This window comes from Haemaphysalis longicornis, unplaced genomic scaffold, assembly GCF_048455015.1.
Source record: "Haemaphysalis longicornis isolate Haplotype H1 unplaced genomic scaffold, Haemaphysalis longicornis Haplotype H1 scaffold_10, whole genome shotgun sequence".
In the NCBI taxonomy this organism is placed as follows: domain Eukaryota; kingdom Metazoa; phylum Arthropoda; class Arachnida; order Ixodida; family Ixodidae; genus Haemaphysalis; species Haemaphysalis longicornis.
This window is the reverse complement of record NW_027526204.1, coordinates 113048502-113065444: the sequence shown is the minus strand read 5'-3', so window position 1 is coordinate 113065444 and position 16943 is coordinate 113048502. Positions and strand designations below refer to the sequence as shown.

The 16943-nt window shown below is 44.1% G+C and overlaps 1 protein-coding gene across 2 annotated transcripts in view; it reads right to left on the bottom strand.

Annotated features, from left to right (window-relative positions):
* LOC144159141 (calcium-activated chloride channel regulator 1-like) overlaps positions 1–13271 on the bottom strand; it is a 55382-nt gene extending 42111 nt beyond the window's left edge. The window contains exons 1-2 of one of the 2 annotated variants that reach the window (XM_077690444.1): positions 12818–13271; positions 2532–2688 (exon numbers count right to left, since the gene is read on the bottom strand). In XM_077690444.1, coding sequence (XP_077546570.1) covers positions 2532–2688; positions 12818–12822 — 162 coding nt within the window. In that variant the 5' untranslated portion in view covers positions 12823–13271. Of the gene's footprint in view, positions 1–2531; positions 2689–3475; positions 3692–12817 lie in introns of those variants that run through there. The other variant, XM_077690445.1, reaches the window with a different exon arrangement.
* Positions 13272–16943: the final 3672 nt, after the last annotated feature.

Genomic DNA, 16943 nt, shown 5'->3' with positions numbered 1-16943 from the left:
CCCACTAGGGTTAGGCTCGCCTTGACATTCCTTGAATGCGCAAGCATTTTATGTGGTCTCAGCGATGAAGTAGTCAGTCCGCTTGTAACGCTTGAAGCGCCACACTTTTGCCGTTCCCCTAATAAATGGTCCCGGGGCCCTCATACTTTCATATAAGACCACCTATATGGCCCCTAAAAGTGTCTTCTCGGCAATGCATTTGTACATACCAGGCAAGCCTGCAAGAAGGGGCTCCGTGCATGGCACTTTATAACGGTACACAAGGTCTTATAAAAGTATTTAACAAAACGTCCTGCTCATATCGACCTAGAAAATTTTCTTCTGTGTAATTAATTCGTTAGTAGCAGCCCATACAACTGTAAAAGGTTGTGCGTATAGAACTTTTGTAGGGATACATGAGAAGTTAAGGCGGCATTTATAGAAGGTTTCTATCACCGTCATACTTTGATATCAGAGTGTTGATATTCTCAATGAAAAAATGTGTGTTGAACAATGATTTTTTGTTTAATGGTGAAGCCGACTTTAAAAAGGTTTTTTTTTGTATCGTTTTGTGTAGGGATGCATGAAGTCTTATAACGCTATTCATTAAAGGACCCTTGAGGTTTCCTGCATTGATGTCGGACTGCATGTTGCCAATAGAAAAAATATTTTCCCCAGCAATACATTTGTGTACAGTAGTGAACGCAACTTGAAGGGGCTCGCTGTAGAATAGAGCGGCGTAAGCTATTTTTCGACGAGAATGCCTCTGGTCGGATAAGCGGATAAATGCGCACGCGACGCCACTAACATAACCCACGTCCTCTCCTCCTCAAAACATGGTACAGAAATCTCAATTGTCTACTTATACGTAAACATTCTTCAACGCCCCTTTCCTATACACTGAGCCCCCTAAAAGACGGCCTCACTGCAGTACGCATATTAGTTGTTGAGACGACATTCTACCAGGGGAAATGCGAGAAATATCGACGTACCAAGGCTCCATATATCCTTTTAACACACTCTGCTCTAAATACCAAAGGCCATCTTCACCACTATACCCAAAATGCATTATTAGCGCATCGCGTGTTGTCCTTGTTCTTGATTTACAAATCCTTCCATATACAATCTGACGGTGCCAATCATATATATTTACACAATTATAACGAAAACATCTGTTAACAAATTTCGAAGGCACGGAGGTGCACTATTATAACGATTATGTATGTTGACTTGACCAATTATGAATTTTCCCGGTAAACATAATACGTCAAGCTTTTTGGGCGGAATACACGCTAAAAAATCTTTAAGCCTTTAAAAGGCGAAAAAGGGAGGCTGTCTCACACTGAAACCAAGAGCCGCCCAGTTGGGGAACCGGTGTCGTAGCCAACGGCGCTACCCGCGTAATCGCTACTAACTATACGCCACACCAATCGTTGCCGTCAGTCGCCTAGTCGGTCTGGTTGAATGTTTTCTACTTGCCCCTGCGTCCTCCTTCGCTTCTCCAAAGGATGACGGGACTGAAGTTGAGGCTCGAGGAAACAAATTTATACCGTCACAAACTCTATCGAACGAGGAAAGCTAGCACTCACGAGGGGGGGGGGGGCATGCTTGTGGGACTAAGTCAATGTATGTTTAACAATGCGTGACAGACCCTCGAAAGAATTTGCAATAGTTCTTTGTGGATTGTGTGTTAACGATGTCGACTTGTGAAAGGATGGACGAACGACAAGTGGGCAACAAATTCCTGCACTCTTTTGCGCGTCATAAAGCTTGTTTTGACAGCTAAAAGCAAACAATTTTTATACTTTGATTTTATCTGATTCGATTTTATTTTGAGTTTTTGGCGAAACCAAGAGGAGGCTGAGACTAAAGGCGCATATTGCCTGACATAGGCCTCAGCCACCCGATTTCCAGTGTCAGCAACAAAAGTGATGTCCACAAATTTAAACGTAATAGCGCAATCGTAATGGCACAATAGCACAAAAGCACAGTCATTCAGACATTGCCTATGTATTATACAAACCACAGGTCTGCAAATGCACAGAAGGATGAAAGTGTACACACAAACAGTAATCCGCGCGTATTAAGTTTCGAAGATTACACAACTACATCACAATTACGCAATAATGGAATTTAGTTTGTAAATGTTCTAAAAGAGTGTTCTTTCAGGGGAATATATCCACATATACTTCAAACACTTAACGATACATCAGTATTGCAGGCAAGGCATTTTCCTTCAGTAACTTTTGTTTAACCTGTCTTTTTTTTTTTTAACGTGGGGTTGCTGGAGCCGAAGTTAGCAGTTAAAATGCGTCGATGCTAGCTGTTTCCAGTCACTTGGGTAATGTGATAAATGTCGCCGCGCGTTGTCGCTTATTTCAGCTTCCTGAGGACACCGACAATCTATTTCCCAATTCCCAGGGGGGTGGACAAACCACAGGTCACGTTTTTTTTTTACGTGAGCTACTTTATATATTACAGAATTCTTGCGATTTGACACATCTTGAATAGAAAATAAACGAGAGGGGAACACGGGCCCAAATGCACCGTACCTTGATGTTGTCGACAATGCGGTCGTCATGCTTCACGGATGGGTGAATTGCGACCACGATGTCCTCGTAGCCACCGGTGAGCTTGTTGATCTGGACGGCCCGGACACCGGACAGCCGGCACAACGACACCGCAGCGAGTATCGTAACCAACCGCATCCTGAGATTCAGTTGATGTGAAGTTTTGATTACTTCTTCATTGTTTAGCCAAAAAGTATCAGATATGGTCTCACTGCTTTTCACAGAGTTTCCTGATTGAAAATCAGCGCAGAAAAAAAACAGAGAACAAAAAAAGGAACGAGAAGTAGACAGGACAGCGCTGCTCCTGTCTACTTCTCGTTCCTTTTTTTTTTTTTTGTTTGTGCTGTGTTTTTTCCGCGCTGATTTTGAATCATGAACGCTCCCCAACTCGCCCGAATCACAGTCCTCTTTCACAGAATTTGTTCAAGCCTGATTTTTTTACTAAACTGAGCGTATATTTTCACCAAAATTGTCTGTGCCAAAGTTGATTGGTGCCAGTATAGTGCAGTGTCGCTTGCTCGGGCTGCAGAACAGAACTCTGCAGAACACAGAGCGAGATCGGCTAAACGAGAAATATTCTCGCTGATGTGCATATAAATTAACTGCCTTATTCAATAAACCGCCAGAAATTTCCCTCCAGTCGTCGATAACAATATGAATAACGAATATGAATGAATGGTAATACGATTAATGGGAATATCACCTTTACCTCTCACCCCCGACATCTATTCTGGTTAGCGTGGTTACACTCCAGAGCAGTAGGTAACTTGTTGGCCCGCGTCTTAACAGCTCGCCTCGTGGGTTTGCATGCCAGAACCGACTGAAGCCAAGCTTAGATATATGTATCCGCTCCGGTTGAAAGCAAGGGGTGAATGTAGAATGACGTACTTCCTTTGCTTTAAAGACATCGAGCCTATGAAGCTTACCTACAGGTACAGTTGTGGTTGCCGACAGCCGCTTCTCGTTGAACTGTTGCAGGAGATTAGGCTATCTGGCCTGCAGAAACTGCGCTTGCAACCAGTGTTCTACGCGAATGCTGGGCAGTTTTCTGTGCTCTTGACAATTACGCCATAGTGGTGGAAGTAAACATGGATGAAAGCGTCACACAGCTTGCGTGCTGTCGTTCTCAACTGAGAGTTTCGCCGTGAAGCGCAAGTTTGCCGATATGCGGCTCAGTAGTCTCACAGGCGCTTATTTGCAGATGCGGAAGTTCCACAGATAACAGAAGGACTCCTTTTGTTTTGTCCTTGTTTCCTCTCGAGAGTGCATAGAGGCGGTTTCCGGTAGAGCATTACCCTCAGTGCAGGTCACAAGCGACAACAACGATGACATCGCTTGCCGTTTGGGTACGCAGTTGAAAGCTATAGCCCAATGCAAGTCACAAATTTATGGGGTATATTCTATAACTACTTCAAAAAAACTTTTTATTAGCTACGAGGAACTCCAGATGTTTTGAACTCCTTCAAGAGGGAAATGCTCTTGGCGGAAAAAATTTTCAAAAGTGCATGTGCGTGTGCATGGCGTGCACTTTGACGTCATATGTAATAAAATGTACGCCTTAATAACGATTCGGAGCTGCGCTACACTTGTGACGTAATGTGGCTCCCACCGCGTCGCCATGAACACTTTGACGACCTAGTGCCTCCAAGTGGGAGTACCTTTGGGTTTTAGTGGGATACTTTTTAGCGGTGAACCACCTAAGGGGCTGAGGTTGTTTGCGTCTCCTGTCGCCGTCGTCGTCGTAATCGTCGTCGTAATCGTCGTTTAATGTAGTCACGGTACTAAAACACCGGGAATTTCGTTTACGCTTCGCGCTAGAACGTAACCCGTACTAAAAAAAAACACCGAGACACTCGTTTGCGCCTCGTGATTGAGAGCTTCGTGCTTCAAAGACACGAGGCTTTACAGCAAAGCTCCCAACGGTTTCATCTCCGTTGGCAAAAACGCCAAGGCTCCAAGAATACACTTATACACTGCATGCTTCGCCCCTCCCCAGGTTTCACGTTAGGGGAGATGGCCAGGGATTTTTTAATATGATGCTGCGTGCTTTATTTGCCGTCCGTTTTGAAGCAAAGTCGGCTAAGTACTACACCTTTCATAAAATTAACTCCATAGCCAGGCTCTCTAAATCCTGTGAGATAAAATATTCCGGGCATCTAAATATCATCGTCATATTTAAATTAGCGTACGTATATTGCATTACATAAATATTTTAGGGGATATTCGTGAATGCGACACATTATATCCAGTAGAACACATTCAGAACGTGTCGTATCTATGATATCTAAGATATTTGCGTCCCGAGAGCATCTACATGGGTACACAAACGGCCCAGGCAACTACAAAGGCTTCATATCTGCCTTTTTACGCCGTCGTTAACAGAGCATCGAGGTGATAAGGCTTCTGGCCTTACCTTGAGCACGGCACGTACAAGGTACGGAAAACAGATAAGAAAGAACGCGGAAAGTGTGAATATCTGCCCTTCACAGCTTTACAATGCTATTCCTTTTTATTATTGACTGCGCCCCCCCCCCCCCCCGAAGCTTGCTAGCGCGCCGTAGTGGAGGACTACATTTCAATTCTAACCACCTGGCGATGTTTAACGAGCACCAAGACCTCAACACACGGGCGCTTTCGTTTTTTGCTTCCGACAGAAAAAGGTCCGCCGCGGCATGAGGGCTATTCTGAAGGTTAAGTGCACACGCAACGGCAGTTGCGTGTGCAAGCTCTCTCTCAAAGCTGTACGCAATTCTGAGCGCACTAAATTTCGAATCATTGTTGCAGAGCCACCTCATCAAAACCGCATTTACCATTCAAAAGCTTATATTCTTAATATCAGTGAAAATAGCCCGAATAAAGATGATTCCTCGTTAACGCACAAAATATTCATATCAGCAACATAAGTGGCTTTAATTGATTACACCGTGTAGCGCTACCGCATGGTGCACAAGGACTCTGAAATCCCAATAACGAAGGTGATTACCACATCCAGCGCGCACCACCATATCAGCACAAAATAAATTTTGTTCCTTCTTTGTCGCAGTGATTCTAGTCATGAATTTATGAAACTTTTTTTTAAATATTTACAGAACTGAGCGTCTAGGGCAATTCCAAGGGGTGTACTTTGTTTCATGTCACACGTTTATGCAGTTCTTCACAGCGTCACTCGTTGGCAGCGTATATGAAATTTTAATACGTTGGCCTATAAACGAGCGCTGCCGTCGTTCTAAAAAAAAAAAAACGAACTCATTGTCATAATCATCATGATCACCATCACCATATTCAGTGTAATAACGTTCACTGCAGGACGAAAACTCTGCTTACACTTCCAACTATTCCTATCCTGAGCTGCCTGAATTCATTCTTTCCCGCCGAAATTTGGCTCTCTCTTATCGAATTCCTCCATCGAGTTATCATGGGTCTTCTGTACTTATACTCCCGTCTCACGGTAGCCACTTCATTACCCTAATGGTCCACCGCTTATAAGTTCTCTGTGTTACGTGCCCAGCCCAACCCGGTTCTTCCTCTTAATTTGAGCTAGAAGGTATTCTACGTCAGTTTTCTCCTTACTCCAAGACGCTCGTGTCCTATTTCTAAGCGTTACCCGAAAGTTTTTTTTTTTTTTTTTTCTGTTCATGGCTCATTAGGCCAACCTAAACATTATTTCGAGGTGTTTAGTAAAGTGCCAAACCTCTGCTCAATATGTCATCGCCGGGAGTGTGCACTAGTTATAGCCCATTGACCGAGGTAGCCCATTGTTGGTGACTTCAAAGGGCCAACCGAAAGCAGCCGAGCTCATGTTAATTAATGCTACGACAGGCCTCCTACATTCTCGCTCTTTGTATTAGCACAAACAACTTTCTAAGACAGTTATACTCATAAGCTTCTAGTATTCCCTTATCTAGGCGGAACGAGACACTATCTGCATGTATTTGCTTTACTTTCGACTTATTCATACTTACATCTTCAGCGCTATCATTAAAGGGACACTAAAAGCTGAATTAACTTTTAAAAGATTATACGTTTGTAAAAGATCATACGTTTCGTAGCTCTCTCGGCTTTTGTTCGACGAGCAATCATGCGTTATTTGCTGAGAAATAATAAGTAAATAAACCTGGCGTTTCCCTAGCCCGCTTCCCTTTCATTTTCTCGTGACGTGCCCATTGCGTCACAAAATAGGACGGTCTAGAGCGCAAACGCTGGCATCGGTAGCTTTTATGTCTCCAAGCCGTGGCCGACTACGGCAACGTTTCTCCGGCCCGAAGACTGGCTTGGACTTTTATGATTTTTCAGCGACGGAATGAGAAACGCGTTTAGATGTTCGAGCGGCCCGTGTGACCGCCTACTCCGGCAACCCAGACCCCACCGAACCAGCTGCGAGAATGGAGTGCTACGGCGAAGAAACCGCTTTTGAAGCAACAAGGGCGCTGTTTCGAATATCAAGCGCGGTGTATCGGTATGCCGGCTGGAGCCGTACAGGACGGCTCCTTAACCTCGTCTGGCGATCAAAGCCATCTCATATTATATTTCGTGCGGTGCGAGCCTAGCGCGAAATAAACGCTCTTCACAGCAGCCGTGTCGGTAGTCGTCGTCGCCCGCGTTCCCCAATGGCTCAAACATAACAATTGCGGAGCGATGCGCGCTTTGCGGATTATTAACGGCGGCTCGAGGCTAACCACTCGCAGTAAGTTCACTTCAGGGGCGATTATGTTCGCACCGGGCGTGCTTTACCAATAGCAACATTTAAATAAAGTATTACTCCTCCTCCAACTCCTCCCCCTCAGCGTGCGGAGAACTGAAGAGAGAGAGAGAGAGAGAGAGAGAGAGTGCAGTGTAATGATGCTGACGAGGTCTGTCTATCAGATAGCCTAACGTGCTACGTCAGGTGAATAGTAAAACAAATGAAAAAAAAAAAAACACCGACATGACGTCTGTAGACAGAGTTGAGTAGTTCGTGGTAAAAATAAAAGAAGTGGTAAAACACACTGGAGAGATGTTCGAACACACGGGAGAAATGTTCACTTTCAATTTGAGCCCAGTTCAATAAGCCGCGGAGCGACCACAAGCGATCATGGCACGGTCAGAACTAGCATAGTAGTCATGCTGAACACAACCCGGAAATGTTCACTGTGACACCACGTAGAGTTTGAGAGTGAAAAGGTGGTGACACAGTCCTGAGAACTGGAGATTAGGTCGGGCAGGTCGCTTAACCACCTGCAATGCGTTCCTTTCGCCGCTTCTAGTGAAGGGATTTTCGGTGCTTCCTGTCGGGTATATTGCTTGCAGGAGTTCGGGCGCTTACCATCGGTGCTTCCTGTCGGGTATATTGCTTGCAGGAGTTCGGGCGCTTACCATCGTAGGTTATTCACTTCGCTAATCGCGCCTGCTCTTCAAAAGAGAAACTGAAAGCATGATGGCTGAGTGAATAATGAGGGAGGCAGCCGGCCTCGAGGTGTATAAAAGCTGTAGTCTGTGTTTTTTAGGTACGATAAGCTCACGGAAAGCATTGATTTACGCTTATTTCATGTGCTCAATCACTTCGAAAGTGTTTATTTTCAGTAAAACGCCTGAATATGCTTCCCCAATGAGCTCTCTCCGTTCATTACTTTTGCGACGTCACAAACCATAGTACCCAAGAGTAAGAGTGTACAGGGCGTTGACGCCCGTTTTCACGTCTCTGGCATTTTCTGCCTTATTAAACGACTGCTAGTTGCGAGAGTGGTGTGTTTAGATTGTCGGCACCGTAATCCATTGATACAGGCCAACTTGTTGCCAGTGTCCCTTTAAGCTTTCTGAGTGCAGTTCCTGAAGCATCATGAGCATTTTTTCGCAGGTATTTTCTCGATTCACGAAAGACTATGTCATTTGCAAATCTTAAGTGGCTCTAGCATTCTCAATTTACTCGTATCTTAACATCTCCCGGTCGAGTTTCTTAAATACCCCCCACAAAAACGCCGTAAACTATTACGGTGAGCTCATGTCCCGTTGTTTGACACCTTTACTGGTAAAAAGCTGGCCTCTGGTCTTATCAAGGGCTATCGCGCCCGCACGTTCCTTGCGTGAAACTGTCTTCAAAAAGTAGTTTGTGTGGCTCTGCTCGCTGGTACCTCGACGCTTCCATCACTGCGGCGGTGTTTACTGCTCCAAACATTTGTTTTCGCAATTCATAAATGTAATGTAAGAGAATTATTATACTCCGCGGGTTTCTCTGTTCCCACATGGGTGGCATAAGTGTAATTTGTTGTTGAGTAGCCTTTCCAAAATTCAGTCTGTAACCTCGGTCCGTCGGCATATGCATACATCACCTACAGCCGCGCTCAGATCTATATAATAGCTATAGCAACTGAAGGTTCAGTCTAGCCAGCAATGTCATGCCGAGTACCTACCACACAGGAACCACCTAAGCAACATACAATGGCTAAAGGGGGACGAGCTGACTGAGAAAATGGTGTATGGTGATAAGCCGGGTAAAAATGGACTCGGGGAACGCAGTATAGGCACGGTACAAATTGTATGAAAGAAGCTTTGGTTTCGCAATGGACGTCAGCTGCCTGAGTGTGGTAGGATGACGACCCGGAGTGCCGATTTTTCATCAAGAAAAGTAGCGGCTAACCTACGCTCAGCTCGAGCAGCTGCTTATCGGCAGAAAGACTCCACGGCTGGCCTTCCAGTTGCCCCCGATATTAAGTGTCGTTGGCTTCATTCTGGTCAACGGCACTTAATCTCGTATGGCAACTGAATCGAGTACAGAGCGTTGTGACTGATTTAACAGCGCGTGTTCGCACAATATACTATAAGACCGTACAAATATAATAGTGGCGATACAATTCAGACTTGGAACACGGAGGTTTTTGGATACATTCACAAATAAGGCGGTTTAATAGTCACGGGAGATTAAAACGCTACTACAGCTGTAGGCTCTGATTAGTTCCCGGGTGCGGCACACGCCACTTCTCCTGGGTTCTCGCACTCCATGGATAACGTTGGCTTAAATCAGCCATCGAACAAAACCAACGTTTGTCAAACCTTCCTCCTTGAACGTAGGTTACTGCGAATCATCTTTTTACAGATTCTGAATTTTGATAGGGTGAAATTTGCGAAACTTGGTCAGGTTTGAGCGTTGAAAGGGAAACTACAAATAGCTCAAGTGAACTTTTTCCGCTACAGGTATATTAGGTAGATGTTGCCATAGTGGCTAATTGGTAGCCCACACCGGACGACATAGTTTATACAAATCACGAAGGGAGCGCTGTATATTAACAATTTATTACCTGGTACGCGCATAATACTTCCAGGGGATCACGAAAGTTTGCTTACAAGGAAGTTTCAACCAGGACATGTGTCCGTCGAAATTGTTTCCTGATGACTCGAAAATTTCCATTGTTTTAGAGCCAATCTCCGCATGGCTAGGCAGGAAAGAAATCTCGTTTTTCGCATGAAACAATGTAACGATTGTCGGAGTGTTATTATCGGACCACTTCTGCAAGTATAGTATCAGCGAGAGAAAGTAATATGTCAGAAATAATAGGAAAAAAGAATGCTGCAGTACTATCCACGTAAATTATGCCCTTGGCGTATAGGTCAACGCTGACATGGTCATTTAACATGTAAAACGGTGGATGGGGCCTAATACACTGCCCTGAGGAACACCACACTTCATGCTTGCATCAAGTAACGGTCCCTCTAATAGACAAGTCTTGTGCAGATTCCCCCACCCCCTTTACAAGAATACCAGGGAAATGAAACAAAGCATCGTGTTCGTTTCTAAGAATAGATGACAACCTTTGTCCCCGAGGAGTTGCGCGGATGCAGCGACGAAAGTTCTGATAAGATAAGCAATGGCTTGGTTCACAATTAGCAATCATTAAATGTAAAACAGCGTATAAGTTATAACACATGAGCAGTCCACAGTAGGCGCACATCAAGGGTAGTGCAGTCTCCCGGATGCCGAGGCCGCAGACAGTGATAACGAAATGCCGGAACGCGACGTTTATTTCCAACCCGACTTTGCTGATAGCCGTTACGTTAGGCGAGCGTGCGACTGAAGGGTGGACTCGTAACAGCCCACCTGCTAGACATAAAATCCAGACTCGGCCCCCTGTTGCCCCGAAAGGCGTTCAAAGACTATAACGAGACCACTTTTTTGCGGTTTTCTTGGGCCCTAGGTGATAATGCAATCGGTGTGAATAGGGGGTGTACACGTATGGACAATGGCATTACGTTCTGTGTGCAAATTTTCTGAGACCCGTCAATGCGGTGCAAATGAGTACCTGTATCCTCATGCGGAGTCTCCTCGACCGTCATAAAGCTACTTTTTTTACTGTCATTTGCAGCTTTCCCGCTCATGGGAGTCATTTCAACAATGATTACTCTGTAGTTATTTAGAGAAATGAAACGTTCTTTCACGCAACTAATATTGGGAGTGAAAACTTGCTTTGTGCACAGTTTCAAGTCTAACACGTTGCGCGACTAAGTTCCACAGCCATAGGAACTACCCCATACAAATGCATTGGAAGTAAAATTTGACAGAGAATCACCCAAAAAATATTCAGAATAGGAGATATTTATTCTAGGGTTTTCATCTCCACGTTGACTTCTTTCTTTATGCCGAATAGCACTTTCCTGGTGTGGTTTCGCTAGGTTCCTGAGAGGTCGGAATTTGAGCCAGAAAGCTGGGGTTGAATAATAAAACAAAATGGACAGTTAGGCACCTGAAATTTCTCAAAAACGCTCCACGTCACTCTCTCTCTCTCCCCCAACCCCCCGCCACCAAAAGAAACATTGCTTGGGCACAACTTGCTAATTGCAACCTCCCCACTTCTGTGGTTCAACCCACGACCAATCAAGATAGCATGATAAGCTTCCAGTTTAACTCTGCTACGAAGTTACGGTAAGTGGTGAAGAGAGCCTCTGTGCACCATTTCTATGCTCCTAATAATTCCGTAATACTTAATGGTGCCCCACGGGTGAGGAAACCGAAAGGAGATCTCTGAGGAAAAAAAACGGAAAATATTTTTTGTATTTTTTTCTAAGCGCGCCGGCTTAGACCACAGCGCTCACTCTGACCTTAAACCATGACCCTGACCTCTATCTCTTTTTTTCTGGTGCCAAAACGTATGCTATCTTAAAATGCAACCGCCAACTCCGGCGACGCAGGGAAGGCATAAACAAAGCCATTGTCATCTAGATGTGAAAGTGTGCTTCTGTAAGCGTTCTTCCGCATTGCCGCCTTTCATGGACTACTTCAACTGCTTCAAACTTCTGCTCTCCTCTTTGTTACGTTCCACGGAGTGAAAGCCTGCGCACCCACAGCCAGCGCATGCGCTATGAACTTTTAACACCTATAATCCCAAAATTTAAACCGAACATACAGTCCTGGTCGAAATACACCCAAAGTCACACCCAAAATTCGTGAGGAACAAGGAATTCAAAGCAAATGCTCACCGTTCCATATTCATAGAGCGACCGTAACAAAGTGTGACGCTTTCCCCAGCTTTGTGGCATACAACAGTTTAGTATCAGTCAGGATATAATCTTCTATTTGAATTACTTTGTGACCTATCACGAACGCTGTACATTATTCATCTATTCATCCAGCCTTTCCTCCTCGCACGCTGAAGTGACGTCAAAGCCGTTGTGGTGCAGATTCAAAGCCTGGGATATGCTCTGCACTAGAACGCCGTAATTACGATTCGTCTACCCTAGTTTATGGTTCAGCCGAAAATACAGTTCACCCTTTGATGCCCTGTGTTGCTCAGGAGCAACAACTCAAACTATATTTTTTTCTCTCGCACTTTGTGGTTCTTTTTTTAATTTACCGCCATCTCTTGACAGACAAAGGTTCCCGGGCCTTCAAAAATTAAAAAACAGGGCAATGCGTAATTCCGTGTGCTAAAAAAAAGTCTTGTTTACGCGTGTCAACTCGCATCGAGCCCAGAGGCTCAACGGGCTAGTGACAGGTAAGCGAAATACTTATATATGGGCAGCCAGTGCCCAGTGTTTCCCAGTGCCCATCAGTGTCCGTACAAATGAACCAAATTTTTTTCTTATTTCATATTTGTGCTGTCGGAAGTTCTTTTAGATCACAAAGATGTTTAAGCAAAGAATTAAAGTCTTGGGCATCAGAGTTAAGCTGAGCGGAAATGAACATTGTCTTTGACATCGTCGTCTTCATCGTCACTGCACCATCAGCGACATTTTGCTACCACTATACTTTCTTTTTTAAAAATATGTATCAGCACGCTAGCCTCACTGAATGGCCTCCTTACCTCATGCAACTCGTCACCAGCGCCGAAAGGTTACACCAATCAGCTCCTCGCAGTGAAGCCCAACTGTCCCCTTACAGCGGGCACTGGAACGCGTCTACACACGGTGTGATCGGTTTGTCGACTGAAGGGCAGGGCTCAGCGCTAATCTGAGCCGCACACAAATGCCTCACCACTGAACCTATATCGGCGTTAGGTCGTGGCGTATACGCAGATAAGCACGCCATGCACGTCGACCTCTGCCGTGGCATTGCAGAAGATGCTGCCGGCACGCAATAAGCCGCCAGCCACTCGACCGTGTTTGTTTTTTTGGTTCAGGTGCCGATAAGATTAGCGAAGCGGCTATCGGACGGGGCGAATGTTCGAGGATCACGAATTATGCCCGAGGGCACGGACCCGAGGGTTGCTTGTAGGCACTATCTATCATCTTGAAGACACAACTCCGAGGGCACCTAAATACTTCTTATAGGTTGGGAATGGGAAAGCATTAATGTCCAATGGAACGCCGCTGAGTGTCCAATGGAACACAGCACACTGCTTTTCGCCGCGTACAGTAATCAAACCTGTTTTAATCACAGGCACTACATCGGCTTTTCCACGTGTACCTGCGCAGGCCCACGTTCTTCTTTTTTTTCTTTCTTGAGGCACGTGACATGAAACGCGTCTCAGCCAATGGGAGTCCAGCAAGTTTGCTACAGACGCCGACGCCAGATTTTGCGGTCAATGGTCCACTCAATGTCTTTGTATCAATCAGAAATACGTTCGCTTGTTTATTCGCGAGCCTGTGCCGTGAAGAATTGAGTCGTAGTTTCTCTTAACTAGGTCTATCTGTACGTCTAAACAGTTCAAAAGACCCTGTAACATTCCCAATAAACGCTTTCACTGTTTACTTCGCGTCTGCAAGCACTGCGAAAGCTATAGCTATCGCCAGCACGGAGCGGCACTGCGTGATTGGATCGTCGCTGCATATACGCCTTACGTTTCTTCTTTGCTCTTGTTGCTTTCCTTCTTTTTAGACTGACTACCGAATTCGTTTATTGCTGCAACTGAAGAAAATCTGGCCTAACACTGCGTAAATGCAATACGGAACAAGAACAAGAGAGAAGCAATATCAGAAATAGTAATCGAGGGCATGCCATATTCGGGCACTTTCCTAGCAAACAAATTCAATAATTATTTCCTAAAGACAGGTTTTTGCGCCTCTGCATCGAATAATAGTATTAGCTGCACATCCTATAATAATTGTTCGGCCTCATCAATTTTTATGTCGCCTACTACAGCGCAAGAGATGTACGGCCTGTTAAATAAACTAAAGAATATTAGTGCTTGCGGTGTGGACGAAATAAACGCAGCACCTCTTAAATCAGTCGCTCATGTTATCTGTTTACCTCTATCGCACATATGCAATCTTATTCAAGCTCAGGAACGTTCCCGAACCAACTTAAAATCGCAAGGGTAGCTGTCATTTTCAAAGGAGGAGATAAAAGCGATCTTGGTAATTACCGGCCAATCTCTGTTTTACCTATGCTTTCTAAGGTTATTGAAAAAACAATAAACTCGCGACTGACTCACTTCTTGCAGCAGAAGAACATAGTACAAAATCAATATGGCTTTCAAAATAAAAAATCCACTGAAATGGCGTTACTGAATATTAAAGATAAAATAATTGACAACATAGAAAATAAACTATTTACTCTTGGGTTATTTCTTGACTTCAAAAAAGCATTTGACTCTGTCAAGCATGACATTTTATTGATCAAACATTCCAGATACGGTGTAAGAGCAATTGCCTTAGACATCGTGAAAAGTAATCTAGAAAACCGTATGCAATACACTAAAATTGGCAATGCGACATCTCACTCCGGCGAAATCACATGTGGTGTGGAGTTCCGCAAGGGTCAGTTCTAGGCCCTCTACTCTTTATTATATACATTAATGACATCGTAAACATACCTCTAACACCAGACATTATTTTGTATGCTGACGACACCAATGTATTTTTCTCTAGACCAGATAGTGACGTCCTTAAGTCGCAGGCCAATCAGTGGTTAAAAAATCTATCTAGTTGGCTAAGCGCAAACATATTAAACGCCAAAAAAAACTCAGTATATGGCATTTAGACCCCGTAATAAAACGTATACCAGCGAAAAGATTATTAGCTTTGACGGACAACATATTGATCGCGTTACATCACACAAATTTCTCGGTTCTTTCATGAATATTTAGACTGGTCCCTTCACATCAACCACTTACGAAAAAGCATTACCCGAGCAGTTGGCATGCTCTGTACGTTGCGTCATTTATTACCAGTATGGTTAAAAAAGCAAATTTACTACGCAACAACCCACTCGCATCTTCACTACTGCCTTCTTATATAGGGGCCGCGACAAAGATGAACCTCAGCTATCTCTATTTGTTACAAAAAAGAGCTCTCCGTTTAATTGATCTGCTGCCCTTTCGTTCACATACAGCACAACTTTTCCAAAAACATGAACTGTTAACAATTAACTATATCCGACTTAAAAAAATAGCTACGGTCGCGTACCGCGACGTTAAATGTAACCCTACTGAATTTTAAAGGAAATTTGCCGGGAAAGACCACAGCCACAATTTACGGCATATCATGTACAAGAAAGATAAGCTTTGCACCAACTACGGTGCACAAAATTTGACATACCAAATTCAAGATATCCTAAATGAACACCCTACCGTAATCACATTAATCCAGGAAAGTTCCTCGATTCATGTATTTAAAAAATTTTCATTCATTTTACAAATCCAAAATTAAATCTACACACTCTTAATCCTCCTCCCATTCTATGCAACTCAAGCGTTATGTACTTGTTTCTTCTTTCTTGTACGATACCTGTGTATACGATATTCATTTAATTTTTTTTTAAATGCGATACCTGTGTATAAGATAGTTATTCAATTTTTTACGTACCAATCTTCAATGTGCTCATGTTCAGTGTCCAATGTGTCCAATGGCATAACATTTGTATCTCTCAATTGCGATGTATCTTTTCTTTTTTCCTTCTTTTTTTCTTCCTTACCCAATGAATTTTCATCTATGACTGGCGATTTATGCTTGTGTAATCGGCTGGATCGGCGCTTTGTCATGCCTTCTGTGCCTTTACGCCGGTCCCCCCAGGCAACTTGTATCTTTCTTGTTGTCTGAAATAAATTTCTATTCTATTCCATACACCGCTGCAATGACGCAATTCGAGTGCTCGAAGAACGCCAAGACCGGGGAAAAGAGAAATATCTTTTGAGCAAGTTTCCAAATTACCTGACGGGCATAGAGCAGTTATTTTTGGCTGGGGTGCTCTGTGGCCCCTTTTTCTAAGCACTGAGTGTGTTTGTTGACGAAGTCATGAAATCATTTAGGATATAAAAAAAGTCGGAGAAAGTGTTACAGGGTCCCTTTAATGCAAACTCGGTTTCATGCTCTGCGTAAAATACTCGTAAAGAACAGGCAGCGCTTGTGCTTCGTCTTTCGTCTTTGTCTGCGTCCGCAGTTAAATTTAGGCTGACCAGTATTTAATCAACTGTAAAGAACATACGCGCATGGGGATGAGCTGTGTGTAAGTGGGCACGAGGTTTTCAAAAAGGATTTATTAATTGTTGCCATCCTCTTTGTCCAGCTGTTTTTCGCTCCCGCTGTAGTTCTACTCCAGTGTCTTACCAACGTGGCCGACCATGTGCTTCAAAAACATCTCACTTGAAGGGACACTGGGTACTGCGTAGAGAGGTGCCGAGCCTACTAAGTGAGAGCATAATACAAATGGAACGGGAGGAAGCAAAACACCAATAATGGAACAACACATCCCCGCAAAACCTAAACAATCATGTCCCGATGCTACAGACGTCCTTTACTTCATTCATAATGGCTCTTTTCTTGTTTTGTTTTCTTCGGGAGCACTGCAAAACGGCTGATCATTGTGGTTATATGTAACAGGTCTGTGGAGGCCATACATCAATGGTGCCTCAGCTAGGTGAAAGAATTATTGGTTGTGAAAATAATTTCGTCCTGAAATAATTATCGCTAGCAGCTACTAGGTGACTGGCGGGACAGACGAGTGGCCTCAGCCGTTTCCACTCGCCTGCGTACTCCACAGCGCAGAGGCAC